Source organism: Grammomys surdaster, unplaced genomic scaffold (genome assembly GCF_004785775.1).
Source record: "Grammomys surdaster isolate TR1022 unplaced genomic scaffold, NIH_TR_1.0 958, whole genome shotgun sequence".
NCBI classification, from domain to species: Eukaryota; Metazoa; Chordata; class Mammalia; order Rodentia; family Muridae; genus Grammomys; species Grammomys surdaster.
This window is the reverse complement of record NW_021605377.1, coordinates 11,049,496-11,077,275: the sequence shown is the minus strand read 5'-3', so window position 1 is coordinate 11,077,275 and position 27,780 is coordinate 11,049,496. Positions and strand designations below refer to the sequence as shown.

The 27,780-nt window shown below is 35.7% G+C and overlaps 1 protein-coding gene across 1 annotated transcript in view; it reads right to left on the bottom strand.

Moving 5' to 3' along the window:
- Nucleotides 1–27,780, bottom strand: part of Cep290 (centrosomal protein 290) — an 81,346-nt gene that overhangs the window by 19,318 nt on the left and 34,248 nt on the right. Inside the window, exons 26-42 of the mRNA XM_028783031.1 lie at nucleotides 25,966–26,077; nucleotides 24,205–24,410; nucleotides 22,625–22,776; nucleotides 15,332–15,443; nucleotides 14,338–14,793; nucleotides 13,006–13,170; nucleotides 11,939–12,046; nucleotides 11,573–11,707; nucleotides 10,210–10,476; nucleotides 9,507–9,614; nucleotides 8,668–8,867; nucleotides 7,173–7,386; nucleotides 5,982–6,119; nucleotides 3,586–3,807; nucleotides 3,149–3,271; nucleotides 834–979; nucleotides 364–519 (exon numbers count right to left, since the gene is read on the bottom strand). Coding sequence (XP_028638864.1) covers nucleotides 364–519; nucleotides 834–979; nucleotides 3,149–3,271; nucleotides 3,586–3,807; nucleotides 5,982–6,119; nucleotides 7,173–7,386; nucleotides 8,668–8,867; nucleotides 9,507–9,614; nucleotides 10,210–10,476; nucleotides 11,573–11,707; nucleotides 11,939–12,046; nucleotides 13,006–13,170; nucleotides 14,338–14,793; nucleotides 15,332–15,443; nucleotides 22,625–22,776; nucleotides 24,205–24,410; nucleotides 25,966–26,077 — 3,020 coding nt within the window. The remainder of the gene's footprint in view (nucleotides 1–363; nucleotides 520–833; nucleotides 980–3,148; nucleotides 3,272–3,585; nucleotides 3,808–5,981; nucleotides 6,120–7,172; nucleotides 7,387–8,667; nucleotides 8,868–9,506; nucleotides 9,615–10,209; nucleotides 10,477–11,572; nucleotides 11,708–11,938; nucleotides 12,047–13,005; nucleotides 13,171–14,337; nucleotides 14,794–15,331; nucleotides 15,444–22,624; nucleotides 22,777–24,204; nucleotides 24,411–25,965; nucleotides 26,078–27,780) is intronic.

The window sequence follows — 27,780 nt, the reverse complement described above, 5'->3', positions numbered from 1 at the left end:
ATCTTCCTCTCCAGTTGTTGAAACAGTACAGCAAAACTTCCTCTGCTCCTGCCTTCTGTCCACCTGGCGCCTGTATAGGCACATGTATTTAGAAACTATACAATGTAAGGGTTTAGTTATAGCCCAATTTTATCGAAAGTAACAATGGCAGAAAACATCAGAAATATCAAGATGGCCGTGGGGAGCTCCAAACAAGGCTGTAAAGAGTTGGTTATGACCTTCTAGGCTCACTCTTGAGCTGCATGTGCATGAAGAAGATAATCAATAAAACCCATAGTTGGAGCAATGCAATTATATTTTCATATGTGCAAGCCAAGCAATTCTTCATCAACACAGGTACCATAATTCCATGCACTAGATTACCTCATGTATAATATGTCATTTTCTAAGTCCAGATTTCTCTTTTTTAGTTCTTCCAACTCTTTCTCTGACTCCAAAGCTCGTACTCCTAAAACATGGTCAACTGTCAGGCCTGTTGTTTTCAGTTTCTTCTGTAACGTAAGTTTCTCCTTATCAGCTCTGCAGAATTTAATAAAGAATTAAAAAAAATATTTTGATAACTTTTATTGTTCAGTTTATTAAACTGCAGCGTAGGCATCATTGTTCTGATAATGAAGTAAGTGCACCATTTTGTACTTGGCATGAATTTATTTGAAAATCAGATAATTCATTCTTACTTGTTAAAATATATTATAGTACATTTGAAAGGCAATAAAATGTAAATAAAAGACAATCAAAACAAGCAAATTTGTCATTTATCAAATAAAATAAACTACATAATTTCAAGATAGAAATGTAAACTATTATTAGCTTTACAATGAATTTTAGCTCACTTGGCAAAAAGTTCCTTTAAGGTGTTCAGCTGCTTTGTCAGACTGAGGACCTCTCCTTCTTTCTCCTTTAATCTGTTACGTATCCCCTCTACTTTGGTTTGCCATTTCTTACTTTCTTCCCACCTGATTAATTCTTCTTTACCACTCTGAAAGCAGTAAATCGTGTTATAAACTGTCAGTATTTTGAACTCATGTAAAATATTTAACCACAATTTTAAAGTACGTAAGATAATATGTAAATAGTTCACTTTGTTATATAAATTCTAGAAATAAATCTTTAGATATGCTAACCTGTTAGGAAAGAACACCTACCATTTAAATAGGCTTGTCTTATCACTTAAAGATAAGAGTTTCAGACAAGATTCTAATGTCAAAGAAATTATCACAACAAATAGGCAGAGTCATAGTGACCTGTCACCTGAACCTTCACCCAGCCGATACCCTGTTCTGAAAGATATCTGTACTCCCCCTGAACACCCACGCTCCGGTGTCATCCCTTATCCCCTTCTCCACGTCCTGCCTTTTTGGGTTTATAACCCCTGTGTGAATAAGTAAAAATTATGATTTGATTTAAAGTATATATATATATATATATATATATATATATATATATATATATATAATATTATATTATTATATATTATTATGTAATATATATATATATATATATATATATATATATATATAAATTGATTAAAAAAAAGAACCTAAGCAGCCACCAAACACATAAAAACATAGGAGAAAAAAAAGTTTAATGAAAATTCAAATACATGATTTATTTAAGCTTCTAAAAAAACAATTCTGTGTGAATCACCAATCCAATCTTGTTATTGCATGACAATTTGACAATTTCCTATTACTGTAATTTACTCTGGTCTAAATGCATATTACTTTACCACCCAATATTTATTTATTTTGTGCTAACCATGTACCCAGCTACTACTGTAGATTCGAAGAGCAGAAAGCATAGGTGAACCAGATAAGAGGGTGTAACTTTGCAAATCATACAATTTTGATTGGTTGAACACACTTAAGAAAATGATATAAATACGGGGAGTAAGTTAGCTGGTGATAAGTGCTATTAAAAATGGAAAAGGCAGGAGCTAGGTTCCTCGAGGAAGAGATCACGTGGTAACAGTGATGGGAGGATTACGGTTGTTAGTACCACAATGAAAGAAAGGGTCAAGGAAAGCTGTGTGATACCCGGTAGTCCTATGTTCTGAGTAAGTCCTGCTGGGTGTTCCAAGAGTTAAAACTTCTGTTCACAATTTCATGAACTAATAATTTAACTCCATTTGACCATTTATAATTTCCCCCCTATACATTGAATTAGTAAGAGTACAATTACCTTTTAAAAATAAAGGTTAGATGTTACTACGTTGAAAAGTTTAACAATTGCTTATCGTTTTGGAAATCAGATTACTAGCAGCAATACCACTGACATCATGTAAACTGCTATTAGAACACATTTTTACAGAGTTTATGTTTGAGGCTTAGAATTCACATTAATAAAACCTAAGTTACAAGCACATGGTTACCTTTTTCTTCTAGTACAGATCATAGACATGCAGATATATGAATAATCTATTATTATATTCATTCTTTTATAAATTACTTTTATACTTGTACTAATTTCATTTGGTATGTCTAAAACATTTTTGAAATTATAGAAGTTTATATTCACTCTAAATTTCATATAGAATAATACAGGAGATATTTTGAAGCATCATGTTTACTATAAATGAGGATGTCATGTCTAAAAAGGCTGAGAGGTGTGGATTGAAGTCAAATCATACAATGTCCCCTAAAACTAGAGAGCATTCAATGTTTTCTCCAAATTAGTTTCTAACCTTATTTATTCAAATCAGGTACTATGTATCCTTTTAAAAGTTACAAAAACCTTTCCTGACAGTTCCTTTTTTAAAATGTACTCCAAAAGTCATTTTCTGGAAATATGAGTACTAACTTAGAGAATGAGATCCACACATAAACAACTGGGCAGTATTGGATGGACTCATTCTTAGGGGTTGGGCAGGCAATGAAAGAATGGGGAAAAAATGAGAAACTCACGGGCTACATAGGACATGAAGAGATACTAATGGCCATCCAGTATCAGGAAATGACATGGAGGTTTACCACTTGTGTGTCCTCAAGTGGAGTGCAACTTTGTAAATGAGAGAAACCTGTCTTAGCCATCTCAGCTTTATTTAGGACCGTACACAGTATGTACGAGGCCCTTAATCGAAGAGTAATTATCTGCTTATCAATGCATGTTTCACTTAGTTTAAAGCTACTGATGAGTACACTTCACATACCTTCTCCTTTACAGGCTTCATGTCTACGTCATCCGCCTTTCTTTCCAGTTGGCTTTCAAGTTTTTTAACTTTCTTTTGAAGTTCGTCGATTAAACTTTGCTTATTATCTATCAGAGTTTTGCTCTAAAAACATTAAGATATAACTTTACATGACAAATAAATATTAAAGGAGACATTAAATATTCCAATGATAGAAATCTGGGAGGCTACGATTAATCATGTTTTCTATATGACATTGTGTATCAGAGGATAGCATGGAAGCTATCACTGTAGCTTATAAAATGCCCCACTGTAGACAGGAAGTATAACAGAGGCCTCTCAAGAAACTGATCAAACAACAGGAGATAGTTTTTGCACATACTATGGAATGAGTGAGGATCATGACTTATACGTTACAGATCAAACACATTATCTGACATATTTAAATACAAAATTACCTGTAGCCCACTGGACAGTCTTTTAATCTGTCTTCTCAGTTCATCATTTTCTTGATCAATTCCATCTTTCTCCCTCAGGATTTTATTATAAGCTTTTTGCTTTTTTTGCAGCTCATTATTTAAATCATTTAAGTCATCAGCTAGTGAATTTTCTTTGTTTTTACTTGTTTTAAGAGCTTCTTTCAATTTTAAAAGATTTTCATTTAAATCTTCAATTTGTGACTAATAAAAGACAAATGTATTATAAATTTCTTCAAGTATTAATAATAAAGCAACAGAAAACTGAAGTTATATTAATTTGCATTAGAAACACCATTCCATTATAAATTTTTACATATATCATAGAAGGGAAAACTACAAACCGCAATATTTTCTCCCTTCATGTGAAATGAAACAAGTTCATCAAGAGAACTAAAACCACAAGAAAAGACAAAGAAAACAAAAAATATTTCACTACAGGTCAATTAGTAAAAGAGAACATCATGAACAGCAATGATTTAAAGATTATGAAACATAAGATTAGTATAACATTAAATCTTTGGCTTTAGTATGTCCTTTGTGAAGATAAAGACATGGAAGGATTGCTTGAGAGAACAGACCCTTGTAGAGGAACTTTAATCCAGCAACATGATTGGTCTGGCTAGGGATCACACCCAACGATATGATCTGGCTGGAATATAGGCAGGCCCTTAGTATACCTTTAATTCCTAATAATGAAGGTAATGTTAGTTTGTAGAAGGAAGCAGCCATGTTTAAAAGTGAAGTTTAATTGAAGGACAAAGTGACGAATCAGAGAAAGATTTGACAGACTAGGATATGCCCAACTCACAAGAGAACAGCAGCAGAAGAAAGGCTACTTAAGAGCAGGGATGGGCGGGGACTGGGGTGGGGGAAGGTGTATGTGATGTTTGATCCATGGTATTTATATGGAAGTTTTACTGGAACAGTTTTACAGAGACAGATTACAGAAAGAACAAGCTAAACACAGGTAAAGACAGAACAGGCCAGAGAATCAGAAGGAGCCAGAAGATTAGAACTTATTGCCAAAGTCAGTATGAGGCCAGACAGAGCAATTCAATCAGAAGCCAAGAGAAGGCAGATTGAATCAGTCTCTTGGAAGAATAGAGTGTATGGAGGCTAGAAGCTTCTAAGCCTAGGTCCAGGAATAGCTAGAACAGAAAAAGAGATGCTCTGGGCTCAGCCCAAGGTATGTATTCACACTGCTTGTGTATGAGTCTCATCTCATCACTTCATCTCAGGAAAGAAAAACAACATTTATTATCCTGCATGTAAACTTCAGGAACAAAGACAATGGTATAAACATGTGATGACAAAGGCAGAAACATGTTATTATTTGTCCTATTATGGCTTATTATTAAATAAATTATTAAGGTCAAATGATTTTATTAGTGACATTAATTATTATTGTGTTTAAAAGAAAAATATAACATCTCAGAGAAAGTTTTGAAAGAAAGATTTGAAAATATATAAATTTCAGAAGAAAAGATATTAAAATTACATCAGGAAAGGACTATTCCCTTTTATACATTTATTTAGTTAGCAGATTGTATTATTATTAAATATGACAATATGACTGAAAAGTACAATAGGTTACTTTTGAAAAATTAATGAAAATCTGCTTTCCAAACTATTTATGATAGTAAAAAGCATATAAAAAAATCAAAAGTAAATAAAACAACAAAAAAAGGAAGCAACAAAAAAAGAAGTGATTAGATTTTTCATTTTACCACAATATACTATATGAAATTTTCTGTAAAGAAATTTGTGGGGCAAAATAGAGAAATTGCAAGTTATTATGAAATACATGTTTAGGGAAAAAAATTAATCATTAAGCTTAGTGGTCAGATTAGAAAATTATGAAGTATGTTGATAAAAATAATTTAGTGGAAGAAAAGGCTTCAGAGCCAGACAGCTCTACAGATAAAATGCCTTACAAACACTAAGAAAGTGTGCTGTATTGGTGGAGAATGCCAGTTACAGAGGAAGCTGTATACATTTGGTGTAAGGTGTATCTGTAAGATCTGTCTGACTTCTCAATTTTGCTGTCAACCTGAAATTATTCCAATAAAATAGCCTTAATAGAATTCTGAGGGCGGGAGGCTTAGCTCATCAGTGAAGTGGTCTATGTTGGACTTGAATCCCAGCAAATGCTTTAAATATTTCTAAGTAAAATGTTTCTTAAATGAGTCCTTTTAGTAGGCACAACACATAGTAGCCTATCTTCAAACTCGTCAAGATGATAGTCCATATATGAATAACATAAAGATAAATACTGTTAAAAACTCTGTATGTACCTGTCTTATCAGCCACCAGTGCAATACAAACTCTCTGAGTCATTGGGTATCTGGCCATATTAATACATATCTGATGCTTACCCTTAGCTCTTTAGTGTGTCGCTCAACAACTTGTTGAACATTGAGATTTGCTTCTTTTTGAGAAGTTACAGCAAGTATACGTTCTTCGGCTGCTGCTGTCATTTCTGCCCGAAGTTCCAACAGGGCTCGACTAAGTGCCTAAAATTACAATACAAAAAAAAAAAATTAATTAGTGGGAAATTAACACTCAGTGTGAGCAAAACAGAATACAGGGCGGGCAGTATGGCTTTCTATTGCTTTCCTATTAGATGTAATAACCTAAGTGGCTTTACATGTGGCACTGGAGCTCGAGCCTACGCTCTCAACACAAAGGCACATCACAGCAAGCCTGAGGACAGCTTTCACCTAGTGAGTCCTAGGCCAGCCTGGTTACAGACAAAGACAATTATTGCAGAGAAAGTGCTCAATGAAACATAATTCATAAACTCCTGAACTTTTTCAAATATATCCCCTTGTAAGTTTACTCAGTTCTTTACAAACTGAGAGTTCAAAACCCTGACAATTATTTTTCACAACCAAGTCAATCAAATCCTATTAGAAAAGAAAGCATGCTTTGTTTGTTAATTTCTAAGTTTATCTATTAGCAAGAAGTTCTTCATTTAGCAAAAAAGAAGAAGAAAAAAAAAAGCAACTCTGCTCAGTAGAGACCTCCACGTGGACACTGATTGAATATGGGTAGAGGAGTAATGTTATAAGACATTGTTTACATACTTGTCCATAAAACTCATGAATGAAGGTGGGGAAAGTGTAGCATCTTCTAAACCGTTTACTAAGTCTGGGATAAATAAAAAGCAAAGCAAAATTGCGATATCCTATTAAATCTACTGATCAACTTCTCACACAAAACCACTGTGGCCACATTCTGCCATCTCTCTTCCTTCTTACACCGTATCACCCCTGATCCTCTAACGTGCTCAAAACTGCCTCAGCAACATGAGAACCAATGGGAAGTGAGCAAATAATGAGGCTAAGATTTCTTTTCCTTCTTACAGATACTTACAGACCACCTTACATAAATAAATTGCACTATATCTGCATTTTAACATAGCACTAGTGCAGTGCAGAGCCATGTAAAAGAACGTCTATGCCACAATATTAGAAATAGAGTCCTTTTTTTCCCAATGGTTCTCAGTGCCCTTTCAGATCTTCAGATCACTAGGCCTCTTTCTTTGGTGGCTATCTGACACTTACCTTTTGCTGCTTCTCTTTCAAGGCTAGTTGGCTCTTTAGTCTGTCTACCAGATTCTTCATTGTGGTTGTTGGAGCTCTGGAGTTTGCTTCTTTCTGAGCCTGGAGTTCGGACTGTAAACTCTGGGAGTCCTTCCGTGCTTGGGCCAGAGCATGCCTTAAGTCCTCTACCTCTGCTTTCACTTTCTTTACCTCATTGGCGTGAGTCTCTTGGAGCCTGAGATCAACAAGCACATGTATTTACCAGACTGGGTATTGCAAGGAATACCTTGATTTAAAGAACAAAGCAAAGAAAACAAAACAAAATAACTTCACGAAGGAATAAAGCCACAACCACAGAGTTTTATGTGGTAAAAGACTAGACATGCAAGTTATTTCAGAATATTATTATTTCCTGCACTTAGGAATTAGATCCAAAAGCCTAAGTACTCTTCATGGTGGCACAATGGTTCATAACTATGATCTCAGCCCGGAGGCAGCTAAGGCAGAAGATTACAGTGAGCCCAATGGCAACTTACACTGCCTAGTGAGTTATAGCTAGGACAGCCTGGGTTAGGGTGAGATGAGTCTCAAAAAAGAAATGAAAACAGATTATAAAAAGCATATTTTTGTAATCGAGTATGTGACATCAGATTAGTATACAAAAAATATAAACTCTCCTGTATATTCAACAGGCTGAGAAAAAAAAGACATTTTGTGGCAGCACCATATATGATTTTCAAAAGTAAAGAATCTCAAATGGCAGCGACTTACATATTCACCAATATGTGGTAACCTTTTGAGAGGTATCTTGGGTCCAAGAGTAAACAGTCAAAGTTCTAATGGGCCATCAGAAAGGGAATAGAACCATAAGTGGGCCAACATTCTCACTTTCATCATAGATGAACTGAAGCCCAGAGAGATAGTCTAGGATTAGAAACTGAACAATTTCATACCTATTTTATGTTTAAAAGACTATTTTTTTAAAAAAAAGGCTGAATAATGCTTATAATCTTTAATATACGTAATGCTGTTAACACTCTCTCACTATAGTTCCTTAAAAGTGAATATTTTAACAAACATTTATTGAGCCTAGTTTTTATTACATACTCTCAGGTGTTTAAACAAAAGGTATTTATATGTGAATTTACAATTTTCCAGTACCTTCTGTAGTATGGGGACTCACTTAACCACTCTGAAAGAGCCCAAGTAAACACTGCCATTTTCATTTACAAAGGATGAAGTGGACAGTGGAAGGAGTTAAAAATAAGATTCTAGAGAAGAAAATAAATTGGCCTTTAAGGAAGAGTGACTAGTTTCAAACTGTGATTTGTTCTTCCCTACATCCACTCTGTCACGCTTTGGAGCCTTCCTAGGGCCTTACTTCTACTATAAAGCAACGGGTGCTGGGTGTTCCTGAGGACGAAATGCGATGATACACATCAAGGCTTTAGAAGACACAAGCTTCATCACAGCATAACTTCCGTTTGATTATTTTAAAAAGATTTCTAAACGTTACCGTAATTTGGCATTTTCAAACTCTCTGACTTTTAACTCAGTGATTTCTTTTTGTTTTTCCAAATCTTTTGAAACTTTCTTTAGTTTGCTCAAAAGTGAGGCCAGAGAGTCATCTTGTTCTGCCACTGTCTGTTCCATCTCAGCCAGACGAATGAAATGCTTGTTGGTAGGTACTGGAGCAGGAGACTGCTTGATTAAATCCTATGAGATACGAACATATTAGTAATGGGAAAGTAAATTTGACACTATGACTCATCCTATAATATTCTTTATGAATCAATAAAGTCTGAAACTTAAGAGGAAGAGACGGACTAGGGAAGCCACAGTATAGATGACTATTTCTAGCCAGTGTCTAAGTGCAGAGGAGGGTTATTTATGGCCATGAACTAATGAGGGGAGGCCGGAAGAGCCTAATGCTGTGGGTTAAGAGAAGGGCCATTTTTCACACATAGGAACAGAATGATCAAAAGGAGGCAGGAGGGGTTAATCCAAAGGATGGAGATGCATGTACAAGTGGACTCATACCATAGCAGGCTTGAGTCCACAGAAGGAAGATAAATATGACTCTGAGCAGTGACAACTACTGATGGATTTGGGTTTAAGAAAAATGATCACGTTTTCGTGATCAGAGCTGGCTTTCTGAAGATGATTTTGGCAAGAAGGAGGTGAGGTGTGTTCTACTGTGAGATATAAAGAGGAGACATTTTTAAATTGTGTGATATCAACTCTCAATGAAGAAAGAAGAGGTGAGGCGTGTTCTACTGTGAGACATAAAGACATTTTTAAATTGTGTAATAACACATCTCAATAAAGAAGAGAATAAAGTTCTCAGAATCTTACCTGAGCTGTCTGTTTGAATTTATTGAGTGAATTATCAGCCTGTTGTTCTAATTTGTGATGAAGAACGTGAAGGTCTTCCTCATGTTTCTTAACAATTTCTCTTTGTTCCTGTTTCATAGACAGTTAAGGTTGTACTATAAATTATGACTGAAATAGGTTCACATTCTAAAAGATCTTAGTTGATCTTTAAATTTCTAAAACCTTAAAACAGAAGAGATAATCTCTGCTTGCATATGTAAGTTAGACCATTTCTGCTGGCATATGCTCATGCTGGCCACCCAAGCCTTTCATTACAATTTATTCTAAACATTAGAGTAACAATAAGTACCATAACTTATTTTGAGAAGTATTTTAAAACACTAAATATCTCTCCTATTGATCTAGAAAAGTAGATCTAGAAAAGCACCATTCCTGTGGTAGCATCATTTACCTTACTGTTTCAAGTTTTACTCATACGTTTGCCTGACATTGCCTAAACCATCCAGCTTCACCATAAGAGATATTCCTGTTTACTTCAGTCTACAAGAGGAAGACATACAAACACAAACTGCCAGTTTGAGTGACAGATCTGTAATCCAATCATATAAAAGCAACAATTCCTATGTAGAATCATGTGAGAGCAAAAATGACCTACCACTTTAAGAGAAAATAACTTCTGCACTTGACTGAAAAACACAGGAAGGAAAGCACCATGACAAAATACCTCTCTGGCTTTCTCCAGAAGATGCTGGTATTTCTTCAATACTTCTTCCTTGTGATTTAACCTTGCCTGCATGTTAGCAATGGTTTGATGGGCAATTTTCATCGTGTGATGAGATTTTGGCTCCAGCTCTTTTCTGTCTAGTTCAGCTATAAGTTTTTCTCGATCAGCTGTGGCAGGCAGTCGAAGCCTCAGTTCATTGATTACTTTGTCTCTTGACAGAATATTTTGCTCTGCCAACCGTAAAGCAGATTCTCTTTCTTTTAGTTTCTATAGTAAAGTCACAATAAATTATTTCATCACCGTTTATCCTTTAAAATGCTTCATATAAATTTTACTTATGACTACTTACAAGCAAAACAACAGTTTCACTTTATTCTTTGCATATTTATAATAGCCATTTGACAATAAAATTCTATTTTTTACATTTTTATGTGACAACATTTATTTGCATATATATTCTAATTTACTTATAAAATTATCACTTGTAAAAACTTTGTTAGGTTAAACACAAAATTTAATTAACCTTTTTGCACTAGCAATGAGTGGTGGTACTAGAATTGGAAAGAAAGTGCAGTTCGATTACCCCTCTTGTGTCATAGAACACTAAGGCAGAGGTGTCAGTCGAGGACACAGTTGGGATTTCAGTGTCACAGGTCAATGACTCATTGCAGTTGGAAGTTAACCATAAAAAAGTGGAGAAGTTTTAATCTTCAGTAAGATTAAGACAGATATTTTAAAACACATGATTTAGTGGTAACTCATAGAAACCAAAAATTTTAAATTAGTTTTCCTGAACTGATGAAAAAGGCAAAATTTTATATGATAAATTCTTCTTAAATGTACTTATAATTAATATGTTTAGATGGATTCTAAAATTGAGGTAATATTCAGTTTACACTATTTTATGAATAATTTAATGAGCTGATTTGACCAACTATTAATGAAATTCAGTTCCTAGATTAAATAATTTCATTTGCTTCAACTTTATTTACTCACAAAGAAAATGAGCAAAGAAACTATTTAAAAGATATATAACATATAATGAAAAATAAAGGATAAAAATAAGTAACAATAAAGACAGCAATTAACAAAAGGCAATATAGTGCTTATAAAGCTTCAATTAAGTGACTTTTATTACCTATTTAGTATGCCTCAAAGTAGAATGTAGTAAACAAATGAACTGTAAATTCACATTAACTATGTGGACTATTATCAGTTATTAGAAATAGTATATAAGAATAGAAAAAATGAGAGGAACTAGCAAAAATCTACCACTTTAATTAATTACCATTAATAAATATTTAGGAAATTCCAAAAACATTCCCAGTAATATACTAATTAAAATGCAAATTGTTTCAAATACCTCTTCTAATGACTTGCAAGTTGCTTGTGTTTTAAGAATTACTCGAATATTCTCCTTAATTTTTCTTAGAGCAATTTCAAGTTGGTTTGGAAGGGGCAAGCTGGGGTCTGGCATTGATCCTGTAGCATCTTCAAACTATTGAGAAATAATGTGCTTTAAAAATAGTAGTGTAGTACTGAGGAAACAAAATTAAATCTTTTAACTGCATGAAAATAGTAGACTAAATTTCACTTATCTTTAAACAAAGAAATAATTCACATAAAGCACAAATCCTAAAGTCCAAAATACATTGAATTCAGACACAAATTTGTTAGTTAATGCTTTAGGCCATGCTACAAAGCAGCTACTATAATTAGTTATTGATACCTTTTGTGCTGCACTGAGTATTTCATTTTGCTGACGATCAAAAATGTCTAGCTGGCGCTCCAGCTCAACTTCTCTTTGATCCCAAGCCATCTGTCTTTCTTCATGAAACTAAAAAATGACACTTATTGTTAGGTACATCCAGTGACAATGAGCATAGAGCAGGCATATAAATATTTTCTTATTTTACCCTCTGCCTTTGCTGTCGTAACTATCACTCTTATTTTATGGGAAATAGAATGAAACTTAAAGGTCAAGCAACTTGTCTAAGAACTCAGAGGCACCAGGTCTAAAGTCAGAACTTCAGGCTAGTCATGTACCCATTCATCCATCCATTCCAACCACATACATGACACACACTTCTTAAGCACTATTTGGGGCAGGGCAAGCATAGCAGTAAACAAAACTTAGTTCCTGTCTCCAAGAAAATTATATCCCAGGTAGAAAGAAACAGGAAATAACAAACAAATACATAGCATTTCAGAGGATGGCAAACACTATTCAAAAAACAAAAGCAAATGCTCCCTATATAGGAAATCTTGATGGAACAATTTACTATTCAATACCAGGGAGCCTTTGTAGTCACTGGCAAGGAAAGGTCTGTGAGTACAGATCTTAAGGCAGTGAAAGTATAAACATAAAAGTATCTAGGATACACAGAGAGACAGAGAGGGGGGAAGAGAGAGAGAGAGAAATCTAACCACAGGGAATAGAGTCTCTGTGTTGAGTGTGGTTTAAGAGCATCATCTGTCAAGTAAGCATCTTTTTCTACCCCATGCTGTGCTCTAAAGCACAGGACTGGACTGGACTGAAGAAATAATGAAATAACTAATATCAAAATAAAAACTAACCAAGTAAGTTAGCTGACACACTTTTTTTTTTTTAAGGTTAAGAGCTTAGTTACATCTAAGTAAATTTGCATGTTTGGAGTTTAAAGAGCAAGAACCAGGTTATTTTGTTACTCATTATGAAGGGAACTACACATCATCATCTAATCCCAACAACACACAGGATACAAGCATCGGAGACTGCAAGTTTTAGAAAGAACAGAAATAAACAGAAAATGAAACCTTGTTCTGCTGAACAATTTCTTCCTCTAGACTGTTGATTGTATGCTCATATTCAGAGATGATATTATTCAAATATTTGATTTCTTCTTTACCCTTGACTAGTTCTCTATTTAGCTTAAGTTCTTGAAGGCGAAGTTCTTCTATTTTCACATGCCAATTGATTACCTAAATTATATATAAACATAAATGCCACATTACTGATCATGATTTTAATCAAAATTAATGGCAAAGCTATTTAGAATTTCCAGATTATTCTAAAGTACGTAGAATATGAGAACAAAACATTCTTCAATTTATTTCCAAATGAAAAACCAGCTATCAGTAACATTTGCTTTCAATTTATCACTCACTGTCACTTGTTTATAGTGCTGGCTGCAGTCATGTTATTGACACATTGGTACAACTTTACAAACAGAAATCCTAGACTTTCTACAATGATGGAGTTACTGGTCACTTTCTCAGGCTCTAGTGGACATCATACCCATGGCCACATGAGCGGTGCTGGATAAGCTCAGTGGGTCACAGAATGACAAAGACACATATGAAACATGGGTCAGGATTTGATGGGAGGAGGTGGTGCTGGGTGAGGGAAAAGGAGGAGAAAATAGGTGAGAGTGACTACAATCCATATATATACATATGTGTGTGTGTATATATATATATATACACACATATGTATATATACATATATTATATATAACATATATAATATATGTATATATAAAAATATACATTATACATATATAATATATATTATATATATATATAATATATATATAATATATATATATGAAACTGTCAAAGAATCCATTTTTAGAAATCTACCCAGGAAATCTTTTTTTTTTTTTTAAAGGAAATTGCATTTCTAGCACAGGGAATAGGATTTAACTGCAGGACAATGATTTACCATTTAACTCTTCCCAAATCATAGTAAAGGCTAATCTTTAAAAAAATAAAATGGAGCTCTATGAAGACTATAAGTATACACAAGAAATATCTACAAGTAAAAACACAGAAAAACAAGTAATTCTAACAGGAAATATTTATGCAAAGTAGCAATCAACTAATGATAATATTAAATCATTTAAAAATTATTGTTTAATATTTACTTAATATATATTTTAGACTTTTCTAGAATGTTTAAAATTCTGTGTTCTTACACACAAAGAGTAACTTTCCTAACCCTTGCTTATGCATGTCTAAATTCCCAGTTTATAAAATCTAAGCTAAACAACTAATATTTTAGACACACGTTAAACATTTACACAGCTACATATTAAGAGCAATATTACGATACAACATGGGAATTGTACATTTCAGATCAAGTTTTACCTTCTGGGCCCCCCTGGCATCCTTTAAAGTACTTATCAATTCTTCTAAGCCTTTTAATTTTAATTCTAACTCCAGGGTTTTGTTTTCCATATTTCTGTGTTCTTGTTGGGAAGTCTTCATTTCTTGCATTATTTTAAGTTTGTCGTTTTGCAGCTGAATCATCGTTTTGGAGAACTTTTCTTGCTGAGCCAAGGGTAAGGCGCCACTGAACTGTCTTCGGAGCGACTGAATGGTCTGGCGCAGGTGATTTGCTCTGTTCCTACCTTCCAAACGAGCATAGTAGAGAGCCTGCTCTTTTTCATCCAGTTTCTGTTCTAAGCGCAAATTGCAGGCTTCCATCTTCTGGAGTTTGGACGTAACTGACTCTAACTTACCAAGGGCAGTGGCCTCACTAATTTGAAGAGAGACAACATGTTGGTGCAATTTGGCAATTAGCGCCTTTTCATCAGACTGTGCCTAACAGTAAAAAATACATATTTATAGTAAATTTCAGGTTTTTGTCAACACATATATCATGAGTTCAAAGTTACAGTTCACTAAATAAAATTTTAAAACACTGACACATGAGATTTTTTAAAAAAATAACGAACAGATGAAGCACACTTACGTATCTAATTTTGCCTTGTAATTCATAGATAACATTAACAGCACAATTCTGATATATACAATGAACATCTTTTAATCCTCTAAAAACTATAAACATGGGATATATAAAAACTACAAATACATACAAAATAGTCAGTAAAGATTCATTAATTACTCCTCCTAAGTGTGTTAACGATTCACTAATTACTCCTCCTTAGTGTGTTACCTGACCAGCAGCCAGGAAATGCATCCATAGGTATTTTAAATGAAAATGTTCTCTAAAGTTAAACCAGCAGGAGCAGCTCTTTACTGCTGCTTTAAGGACTGGAGAGCACGACCCTCATACAGCAATGTCTCAGGTGAGCTTAGGAAACAACAGACTAAGCAAGGGAGCTAACATTATATGCACCTGGAAGTCCAGCAGCTGCATTCTGAGGGATTCCACTTCCTTTTCTCTGGACTGTTGTTGCGAATTCAAAAAATCAACTTGTCTTTTGGCAATATCAGAAATCTCTCTCAGTCTAGAAAGTGATAACATATTTAAGCAACAATTCAGTAAATAATACCAAAAGCTCCAATTTTGAGATAACTGTCTAGAAAAACAATTTAGTTTTTGTGTCTCTTCATTGTATCAAACTTAAGTTCAAAGGTCTCTCGAACTATTTCATGAAATCTAATTTTATATGTGATCAAAACCATCTACTCAGGAAAGTCTTTAACCTGTGGTATAGCATAATATATACATTTTGAAAGAAAATGACATGTCATTATCCCAATTTCACTTAACAGATGGCATTTTATAAATGCAGGCTGTCAGAGAACACTTCCTCCCACCCATTTTTCCTAAGATACTTTTTATTTTATTTAGAAAATGGTAGGTCCATTGCCTAGCTCTGGCCTTATTCCTTGGTCCAGAGGAGTCCTCTGGGAACCCAAAAGCACCCTGCCTCCCTGTGGAAACCTTCTGGGACTCCAAAACTACCCACCTTGGAACCCTGCTCAACCATCCATCCTGGTTGGATCTGCCCACTACCCCAGGTGGTCTACCTGGGCCAGCCTGCAGAGGTGGGTGCCCCATATAATACCCTGAGCACTACTGTCTAGCTATGGACTTGCTCCTTGGTCTGGAGGAGTCTCGTGGGACCCCAAGAGTGTCCTGCTTCCCTGTGGAAACCTTGCAGGTCCCCAAACTAACTAGCTTTGAATCCTGAACACCCACCCACCCCAGCTGGGTATGACTAGGACACAGCCAACAAGTAGGGTACTCTGACCTCCATTGTCTGGCCCATAGCTACCCCATACCTTCCTGAGAAGTCCTGCTGCCATCAAGATCACCCATACAACACCAGGGAAAAACAGATGTGTAAGGACAGGGTACAGACACAATCAACAAGACCCAGGGCAATATGGAATCATGGAAACACCATGCTACAACAAACCCTGTATATCCTAATAAAACTGAAGCACAAGAAGAGTCCTAACTCTAGTCCTATCAAGATTATAGAGGTCTTTAAAGAGCACATGAGTACATCCCTTAAGGATATACAGGAAAATACATTCAAACAGGTAGAGGCATTAAAAGAGGAAAATAAAATCAAACAGGTGAAGGATGTGAATAATACTGTCCAAGACCTGAAAAGGGAAATAGAAGCATTGAAGAAAATACAAGCTGAGGCAATCATGGAGATGCAAAACCTAGGGAAGAGAACAGGAACTACAGATGCAAGCATCACCAACAGAATACAGGAGATGGAAGAGAGAATTTCAGGTATAAATGATACAAGAGAAGAAATCAATACATCAGTCAAAGAAAATGTGAAATCTAAACAACACATGGCATACACCATTCAGGAAATCTGGGACACTATGAAAAGACTAACTCTAAGAATAATAGGAATAGAAAAAGATTCTCAGCTCAAAGGCCCAGAAAATATCAACAAAATGATAGAAGAAAAATTCCCTAACCTAAAGAAAGAGATGCCTATAAAGGTACAGGAAGCTTACAGACTGGACCAGAAATGGAAATCCTCCTGTCATATAATAATAAAAACACTAAATGCACAGTAGAAAGAAAGAATATTAAAAGCAGCAGCAAGGGAAAAGGCCAACTAACACAAAAAGGCAGATCTATCAGAATTACACCTGATTTCTCACCTGAGATGCTAAAAGCTAGAAGGGCCTGGGCAGAGATCTTGCAGAGCCCAAGAGACCACAGATGTCAGCCCAGACTATAAAACACAGCAAAACTTTCAATCACCATATATGGACAAACCAAGATAGTCTATGAAAAAAAATAAATTTCAACAATACCTTTCTGTTAACCGAGCCTTACAGAGGTTACTAGAAGTAAAACTACAAGCCAATGAGACTAACTATTCTCAGGAAAACACAAGAAATAAATAATTTCACATAATTAAAATCAATAGAAGAGAAACACAAACTCAACAGCCATCAACATCAAAATAACAGAAAGTAATAACACTTGGTCATTAAGGTCTCTCAACAGCAATGGACTCAATGTCCCAGTAAAATGACATAGGCTAAAAGAATGGATTGTAAACAGAATCCATCATTCTGCTGTATACAAGAAATACATCTCAGCATCAAGGATAGTCATTATCTCAGTATAAGGGATGGAAAAAGGTTTCCCAAGCAAAAGGACACCAAGAAACAAGCTGGAGTAGCCATTCTCTATCCAATAAAATAGACTTCAAACAGAAAGTAATCAAAAGATACAGGGAAGTTCACTTGATACTGATCAAAGGAAAAATCCACCAAAAGGACATCTCAATTCTGAACTTGTATGCCTCAGATGCAAGGGCACCCACATTCATAAAAGAAACATTACTAAAGCTTAAATCAGAAATAAAACCCCACACATTAATAGTGGGAGACCTCAACACCCCACTCTCACCGTTAGACAGGTCATCGAGACAGAAACTAAACAAACAAATAATGAAAATAACAGAGGTTATAATTCAAATGAACCTAACTGATATCTATAGAACGTTTCACCCAAACACACACACAAAAATACCTCCTTCTCAGCTCCTCATGGAGCTTTCTCCAAAACTGACCACATATTCTATTACAAAGCAAGCCTCAACAGATACAAGAGGATTGAAATAACTCCATGCATATTACCAGATCACCATGGATTAAAGCTGGACTTCAACAACAGAAACAACAAGAGAGCTCATATTCATAGAAACTGAACAACTCTCTCTACTCAATGATCACTGGGTCAGGGAAGAAATAAAGAAAAAAATTAACGGCTTTCTAGAATTCAATGAAAATGAGGGCACAAAATATCCAAACTCATGTAACACTATGAAAGCAGCTAAGAAGAACATTCACAAGCACTAAAATAATTAGAGCATTATCATACCACCATATTAAAAGTAATCTTGCAATAGAAGCAAACACACCCAAGAGTAGTAGGCAGCAAGAAATAATCCAAATCAGGACTGAAATCAGTCATTTAGAAACAAAGAGAATAATGCAAATAATCAATGAAACCAGAGGTTGTTATTTGAGAAAACTCAAGAAGATAGACAAACCCTTAGCCAAACTAACTAAAAGGCAAAGAGTCAGTATCCAAATTAATAAAATCAAAAATAAAGATGGACACCTAGGAAATTCAAAGAGTCATTAGGTCTTACTTCAAAAGCCTATATTCCACAAAATTGGAAAATCTAAATGAAATGGATGCTTCTCTAGAGTTACCAATTATCAAAGCAAAATCAAGATCAGGCAAGCTATCTGAATAGTCCTATAACACCGAAGGAAATAGAAGCTGTTATTAAAAGTTTCCCATCCCAAAAAAGCCCTGGGCCAGATTATTTTAGTACAGAATTCTACCAGAGTTTCATATAGAAGAGCTAATGCCATTACTCCTCAAACTATTCTATAAAATAGAAACAGAAGAAACACTGCCAAATCCATTCTATGAAGCCATAGTAACCCTGGTACTTAAACCACACAAAGAATCAACATAGAAAATTTCTAACCAATTTCTCTTCCAAACATTGATGCAAAAAATACAATAAAATACCCGCAAACTGAATCCAAGAACACATCCTAAGACATCGTTCACAATGATAAAGTAGGCTTCATCCCAGGGATGCAATGGTGGTTCAATATACAAAAATCCATCAAGGTAATCTACCAAATTAAAAAAAAAAAAAACTGAAAGAAAAAAACACATGATCATCTCACTAGATGCCAGAAAAGTATTTGACAAAATACAACACTCCTTCAAGCTAAAAGCCTTGGAAATAGCAAGGATACAAGGTACATAACTAAACACAATAAAGGCAAAATACAGCAAAGCAATAGCCAACATTAAATTAAATGGAGAGTAACAAAACCATTTCCACTAAAATCAGGGACAAGACAAGGTTGTCCACTCTCTCCCAAGATCTCTTCAATATAGTACTGAAGATCTGGCTAGAGCATTAAGACAACTAAAGGAATCAAGGGGATACAAACTGGAATGGAAGAAGTCAAAGTATTGCTATTTGCAGATGATATAATAGTATGTGTAAATGTTCCCATAAAACTTACTAGAGAACTCCTACAGCTGATAAACACCTTCTGCAAAGTGGCTGGATACAAAACTATCTCAATGAAATCAGTAGCCATCTTCTACTGTGATTAAAGAAGCTGAGAAAAAAAGTTAGGGAAACAACACTGTTTAGAATAGCCGCAAATAACATAAAAAAAAAATTCCTAACCAAGCAAGTGAAAGACCTGTATGACAAGAATTTCAAGTCCCAGTAAAAAGAAATTGAGGAAGATATCAGAAGATGGAATGATCTTTCTTGGTCATGAATCAGTAGGATAATCATAGTGAAAATGGCCATCCTACCAAAAGCAATCTACAGATTCAACGCAATGCCCATCAAAATTCCAACACACAATTCTTCACAGACATGGAAAGAACAATTCTCAACTTCATATGGAAAAACAAAACACTCAGGACAGCCAAATGATTCTGAACAGTAAAAGAACTTCTGATGGTATCACCATCACTGACTAAAGCTATAGTACAGAGCAATAGTGATAAAAACTGCATGATATTGTTATAGAAACAGACAGGTGTATCAATGGAATCAAATCGAAGACCTAGACATAAACCCACACACCTACAGACATTTAAATTTTTGACAAAGAAGCCAAAACCATACAATGGAAAACAGAGAGCATCTTCAACAAATGGTGATGGTGTAACTGGATATTTGCATGTAGAAGAATGAAAATAAATCCATATTCATCACCCTGCTCAAACTCAAGTCCAAATGGATCAAAGACCTCAACATAAAATCAGACACACTTAACCTATTAGAGCAGAAAGTGGGGAATAGCCTTGAGCGTATTGGTACAGAGACAACTTCCTGAACAGAACACCAATGTCTCAAGCACTAAGGTCAATTAATTAATAAATAGGACCTGAAAAGCTTATGTAGGTCAAAGGATACCATCATCAGGAAAAAAGGCAGCCTGCAAACTGGGGGAAAGTTCTTCACTAACCCTAATTCTAACAGAGGGCTATTATCCAAAATATATAAAGAACTTAAGAAGTTAGCCTCTAACAACCCAAATAACCCAATTAAAAAATGGGTATAAAGAACAGAATTCTCAACAGAGGAATCTCAAATGGCTGAAAGCACATAAAGCAATGTTCAAAATCCTAAGTCATCAGAGAAATGCAAATCAAAATGACTCTTGAGATTCTACCTTATACCAATCAGAATGGCGAAGGACAAAAATTCAAAGGACAGCACATGATGGAGAGGTTGTGGAGCAAGGATACACCCCTCCATTGCTGGTGGGAGTTCAAACTTGTACAACTACTCTGGAAATCAATTTGGTGGTTTCTCAGAAAACTGTGAATAGTTCTAGCTCAAGACCCAGATATACTACTCCTGGGCATATACCCAAAAGGTGCCCTACTATAGCACAGGGACACTTGCTCATCTGCTACAGTTGGGGTGGCCGGCTCTGGGGCAGGGATTGGGACAGTTTCTGGGAGTCTCATCATTGGCTATGCCAGGAACCCTTCTCTGAAGCAACAACTCTTCTCCTATGTGATTCTGGGCTTTGCCCTCTCAGAGGCCATGGGGCTCTTTTGCCTAATGGTGGCCTTTCTCATCCTCTTCGCCATGTGAAGCAGCCATCTCCACTTCCACCTCTCATAGTTCTTTTGTGTCTCGTCTGCCCTGTATGTTCCTTTTCCTGTAGCTCCCCAAGAAGTCTGGGGAAAGTGCTTGGCTCAGGGTTTGACAGAGAGAAGACAAATAAATACTGTATTAATAAGAAAAAAAAAGGAGAGCACAAGTGAGGATGTTTGAATCTTTCTCAGAAAGAAAAACAAAACAGATATCAGAGATGGATGAAAGGAGGAATCTGGGTGGAAGAGGGGATGGTAGGGGAGTGGTGGGGTAGATCTTATAGGTAGGGAGAGCAGGGGAGATAGAAAGGAGATCAGCTGGGGGCGGGGACAATCTCTTGGAGGTGTCAAAGACCTGGGATGAGGAGAGGAGCAGAGGGTCTGAGAGGGAGACTCTATGAGATCCCTAGCAATGGCCGATATGGATCCTGAAGTGACTACTTCCTGTAGCCAGGCAGGACTCCCAGTGGAATAAGATCACCAACCTATCCATAAAGCCATAGACCGAAAATGTGTCCTGCCTACAAGACATACAGAGGCAAAAATGGAGCAGAGACTGAGGGAATGGTCAAACATTGTCTAGCCCAACTTGAGACCCATCCTATGGGCAAGAACCAATCTCTGACACTAGTAACAATACTCTCTTATGCTTGCAGACAGGAACCTAGCATAACAGTCCTCTGAAAGGCTCCACCCAACAGCCAATGGAAAGAGATGCAGAGACTAGCCACCAAACATTAGATGGATCTCAATGAATCTTATGAAATAGTTGGAAAAATGATTCAGAGATCCAAAGAAGACCACAGGAAAACCACCAGAGGACCACAGGAAAACCAGCAGAGTCAACTAACCTGAACCCTTGGTGGCTTCCCAAGATTGAATCAACAACCAAAGAATGAGCAGGGGCTGGACCTAAAAGATCCTTATGATCACTGACAAAAGCAGCACCTGACCAGAAAAGTGAGTGGACAGTATCTATCTGGCACATAAATTTAGTGTTTTAAAGTAACTGGGCAGATTTTCTACTGCCAAATGAAAAGCAATTTACCTAAGTGTTAGTAAGCAGGAGTTCATGAGTTAATATGTCTGATGTCTTACACAATGCCTACCACATAGCTAGCTCCTAAGAAAATTAAATAAAATTTAAATATGAATTAATTATATGTTTACATCAGCCTTATAAAAAGGTAAAATTCTTTTCTTTTTAAAGTGAATAAACTATCTACTAAGTGACTCTTCCATCTCTACTTCCCCCAAAACAGGCAATATGAGTAAGACATGGACCCTACACGATTTCTGTTTCAACTTTAGTGCCTTCTACAGTCACATCCCTACACTCGGGGAAAAAAAAAAACACTGTGTGATGTCACCTCCTCTTCATGTTATGTCATCTGGTTAAAAAACAACCAGGATATTAATCCTCTTCCTAAAAAAAACGAGTACAGATACTGCCCTACATATTTGTAATGGTGAACTTGAAGACAAATCAAACAGACCCATCAAATGGTGAAACTGTTCTCGTGCACTTACTTGGACACTTCAACTTTGAGCTCCACTTCGCTCTTCTCTAATTCTAGAATCCGCTGGCGATCAGCATCGCTTACTGCCTTGTTCACGCTATCAGCTAATTCGTCTCTCAACATCTGCTCCACCTTTTGTGCATCCAGGTTGATTTTGGTAAGCTATAGGAAAAGCAACAACAAAATATTCCCCAGGACTATATTATTTTATTTATTCTATTTCACCTTATTCTGGGAACAGAACCCACAACATCTGGTCTCTTGAGTACTAAAGTCTTGTTTAGTTTCCCCTAGTCCAGACACAGGTATAACGTGGTAAGAACAAACTAAAGAAGACACTGAGCTACAAGATTTTCAAGCTACAATGCTGAACTTGAACTTTGGTTTTGCTTAAATGTCGTTGTTTTGTGCTGATGTTTTTCTCTCTTACAGTAAGAAATGGGTTAACTTGTTTTTATTTTTCTATTTTGCAAAAGCCTGTGATTAAAAACCTTAAAATTGATATTGTATTTTATCTTGTGATTTTAATATAAGATCTTGGGAGCAATAAAACAAAGGAAAGGTTACAGATTGATATGATATGTTCATGTTATCAACTTTGATAAGGGGAGAATACCATGTTCAGCCCCAGCTATGAATCTGACACACCATGAAAGAGAGAACTTCAGTTGAGGATCTGACTCCATGGGATTGGACTATGGGCTTGTCTGTGGGGATGATTTTGCTTCCTACAGTGATGGTTTGTGACTGAGATGTGTAGGCCAAATAAACTCTTTCCTCTATTAAAAAAAATCTAGAACAAATCAATTATAAAAAAGATAACAATCTATCATAAATCGCTTATGTTAGCCAATCACTACTTAAGAACTTTTGAATATAAGCAAAGTACTTACAAATAAATCCAAGTGAGCTACCAAGATTTTATGAATTATATAGATTATTTTTTGTTTTTATTTTATTCTCACTGTAGCTTTGATTTAGTCAAATAGGCTGTCTCTATTTGCTCTCGAATTTAACAAATTTAAACCAGCAGCGAAGAAACCTACCACAGAATAAATTTTGCTGCATAAACTATTAAAATTTTTATTAACATTAGATGGCTTTAAGAAAAAAAAACGATATGCTTTGAAATCTATCAATCATAGGTTCTTGAGTACCTGCAGACTGATTAATTCAGACCACACTAAGCATCTTTAATAACCTGCTATTAAAGTTTTTGAAAACAGATTTTTAACTATTTTGCCTCTTACTATAGTCTCAGCTATAATCCCAAACAGGTTCTGGAGTATAAAAGAGAATATTCTTTTAAACAAAGAGATGGGATTGGAAGACAACTTGCTTTTTTAAAGAAACAACATCCTTCTGCTCACTAAAAACAATACCATGACATTAGCAAGACAGAATTTGTTTACAGAATCAAGTGCTTTGATGTAGAGCAATTGAGATTTTAAAAGAACAGCCTATATATTTTATATATAAAATGCAAATGCTGTATGCATATGCTAGCTTAGAGACACAAAGTTCTTACAATAATCTAGTGTCTACTATCGACTCTTAATGTCTATTTACATGATAAAAATCATATCAAACCTCAGTGAACTTGGTTTCCAATTCAAAATTACGTTCTTCCATTTGCTTTAATGAAGTTCTTAAATGCTCATACATTTTCTGACAGTGTTCAGCTCTCTGCCTTTCATTTAATTCCTTCATCTCCAACACAGTGATTTTTTTTGAAATAGAAACAATGTCACTATTTGTCATTGATTTCTTTGCCTTATCCATGTTTGATTCATTTCCTATGTGCACCAATACAAAAGAAAATTCAGGAGAGGGTAAGCAACAGCACAGTTCTATGAACTTTTTGAATTAAGACATATCCATATTTTAGTTATTTACCCCTACCTCGCCGATGCTTATCTATGTATTCTTTCTAGAATAAACATCTCCATTTATCAAATGACAATAAAAACTGTAATATTACTGAAATACTCAAGGGATGGTCAATGTAGAGCTGTCAGAGTTTGGAGGATTTGAACAAGTGGTAAATGAACACTTGTTATGGAAGTAATATTAACTTCACTGGGACAATACAGGACAGCAATGTAACTTTAAACATATTATACCTATATGTATAACATATAATATTATATATTATATACTTTATATATAATATAAACATATATATATAATATTATGTATATAATGTAAACATATAGGTATAATATGTTTAAAGTTACCAAACACCAAAGTCAACAGTAAAATCTTAAGTGATATGATTAATAAACCCTACAAGATAATCTCAAATCATGAGCATTATTTTGGGCATTATAACCACGCAGTATCAAATACTATCATATTACAATCTTATATTCAATAATATGGCAAGTCAGGTATAGATGAAGATCTTTGTAGCATTCTAAATAATGGTAAAGTAAAAAAAGTAATGCTTTAATCATAATCACTCAAACACTATGATACTGCATAAATTTCTATAAGAAAAATAATTAAAATATGGAAATACTTGGAATTTCTAAATTGGTATTGTATATAATATGTAATGTTTATTATTTAAAATATATAAAAATAAAAACATACATAAGAGAATTATGATGATACACTGCTGCAATATAAATCCTCAAATTTTCTTTGATATTTCAAGGTAAAACGTATCATCAGATAGTATACAACACATAAACTTTTGAACTTTGTATTCAGAAAAAAGATGTATTTCAAAATTATCATTAGCTTTTACTGTTATACTAATTAAAATAGGTCCCCATGTGGGTCGTGTAACAATTGGAACTGGGTCTTTTTCTGACTCTGTGGCCTGTCATTGGAGCCCTTCCCCTAACTGGGCTGCCGTGTCTGGCCACAGTGGGAGAGGATGCTCTTAGTCCTGCTCTGTCTTGATGTCCCAGGGCAAGGTGGTACCCAAGTGGGGGCTTCCCCTTCCCTGAGGAGAAGGGAAGGAGGCAATGGGGAGGGATTTGTGAGGGTGGGACTGGAAGAAGAGGAGGCAGGGGGGCTGTAATCGGGATAAAAAGTGAATAAATAAATTAACAAAAAGTAGAAATACAAACAGCTAGTGTTGAATCATAAATTTATAACATATGATTTTAACAGGAAAAAAACTCTCACGTGAGAACAATAAAGCAAATACCCAGGATAATAGTCATCGTCTGTGTACTAAACTAAGGTATGGCATGCAGTCCATCTTTTTAAACCAAACTACATCCATGTATTCTGCTACAAAAAATAATTTTTCAGTAAAATAAGAAAACAAAACAAAAAACAAAGAAAAAGCACTGTTAGGTATTTATCACTTGGTATTACCAGAGGAAAAAGGCTCACCTAACTTCGTTTCTTGTTCCCAGGCTTGTTCAATGGTATGGAGTTTTTCCTTTGTAATCTCCAGCTCTTTACTGATAGTGTCCATCTGTTCTTTCAGAGAGGCGTTCTCACACTGAGTAGAAGACAGACATTACAGATGAGCTCCGCGCAACGAGGCTGAGTCGCCGGAACGACACTGTTCTGCTTTGACTTTATGCAGTATCCTTAGAATTCACAATCTACGCTTTAAAAATTTAAATAAACCTTATTGTAAAGAGATGCAAATAAAAAGATATGAGGCCCCCAACACATGTACAGCAGAGGACTGCCAGGTCTGGGTTCAGTCAGAGAAGATGCACCTAACCCTCAAGAGACTGGCGGCCCCAGGGAGTTTAGAGGTCTGGAGGGAGGAGGGTGGAGACATCCTTGTGGAGACAGCGGGCAGGGAGGAGGTATGGGATGTGGAACACTCGGAGGGTAGACCGGGAGGGGAATAAAATTTGGAGTTTAAAATAAATAATTAAAAAAATCACAAACTAAAATCTAGAAATTTTTACAAATTATAATTTCTCACACATCATACAGAGAGAAAGAGAGAGAGAGGGACAGAGAGAGAGAGGAGAGAAGAGAAAGAGAGAGACAAAGAGAGAATAATCAAACTCTTTTATATACTACACCTGGGTCTAGACTACCAAGCATTCATTTTTACCCGGGAAGGTACCTACCCATCTTAACTAATAAGGACTAGCGAGGGATTTCACAACTATCACAAACTAGTCCTTCCTTGCCGCATTCACGTGCACTTACATGCATATCCCTAGCACATCATCTGAGGCAGGTGCTAGATGTTAACAATAAAAAGAAATAAGCCGAACTCTCACATTTCACAGACTTCCCCATTTATGCTCCCTCTCTATCGCTCTCTCTTTCCGTGCCTCCCCAGCTCTCTCTATCTGTGTGTGTGTGTGTGTGTGTGTGTGTGTGTATGTGCGTGTATGTGTATGATAGGAGTTGGAGGGCATGACAAACGAGGGACAATAAGCAGGCAAATTAAAAACTGCATCAAAAACTTCTAGACCTAGGAAGCAAATATACACAGAACAGAACAAGAGGGGAGAAAGCAGGCTTATTTATGTAAGAGCAGAATTTATACTAAAACCAAACGTATGAGAAGAAACCAGTCTTGACAATCAGTGAACCAGGAAGAGCTGATGTTCAGCAAACCTAGCTGCTCTAAAGCAGTGTTTCTCAACCTGTGGGTTGCAATTCCTATGAGGACTAAAGGAATCTTTCACAGGGGTCACATAACACCACCAGAGAACAGGTATTTATATAGTAAGTCATAACAGTAGCAAAATGACAGCTATGAAGTAGCAATGGAAATCATTTTATGGTTGGGTATCACCACATAAAAAGGTTGAGAACCACTGCTCTAAAGCAAGACAAGAGTTTTAGGAGCAGATAAGGAAAACAAGGCTCAATTAAGAAAAGATTGGATATCAGAAGGGCTCTGCAACAATAAACAAACTTAAGACCTAGTACTTCAGATTTTGGAATTTAGGGAATGTGTGTCTCTAAGCTATCAACAGTAGGTTGGCCTGTGGGCACACGTATGGGGGCTTTATTAATGGATGACAACATCCACTGTGGGTACAGCCACTGCCTAGGAGGCAATTTCTGATCTGGGTAAGAGTGAAGAAATCCAACTGAAACCCAGCCAGCTAGAGTACATGCACTTGTTTGTGCTCTTTGCTGTGCACCTGCTGTGACTAGCTATTCCAAGTTCCTGCCTTGAATCCCTTTAATGATAGGTGGATACCCTCATTATATCCCTTA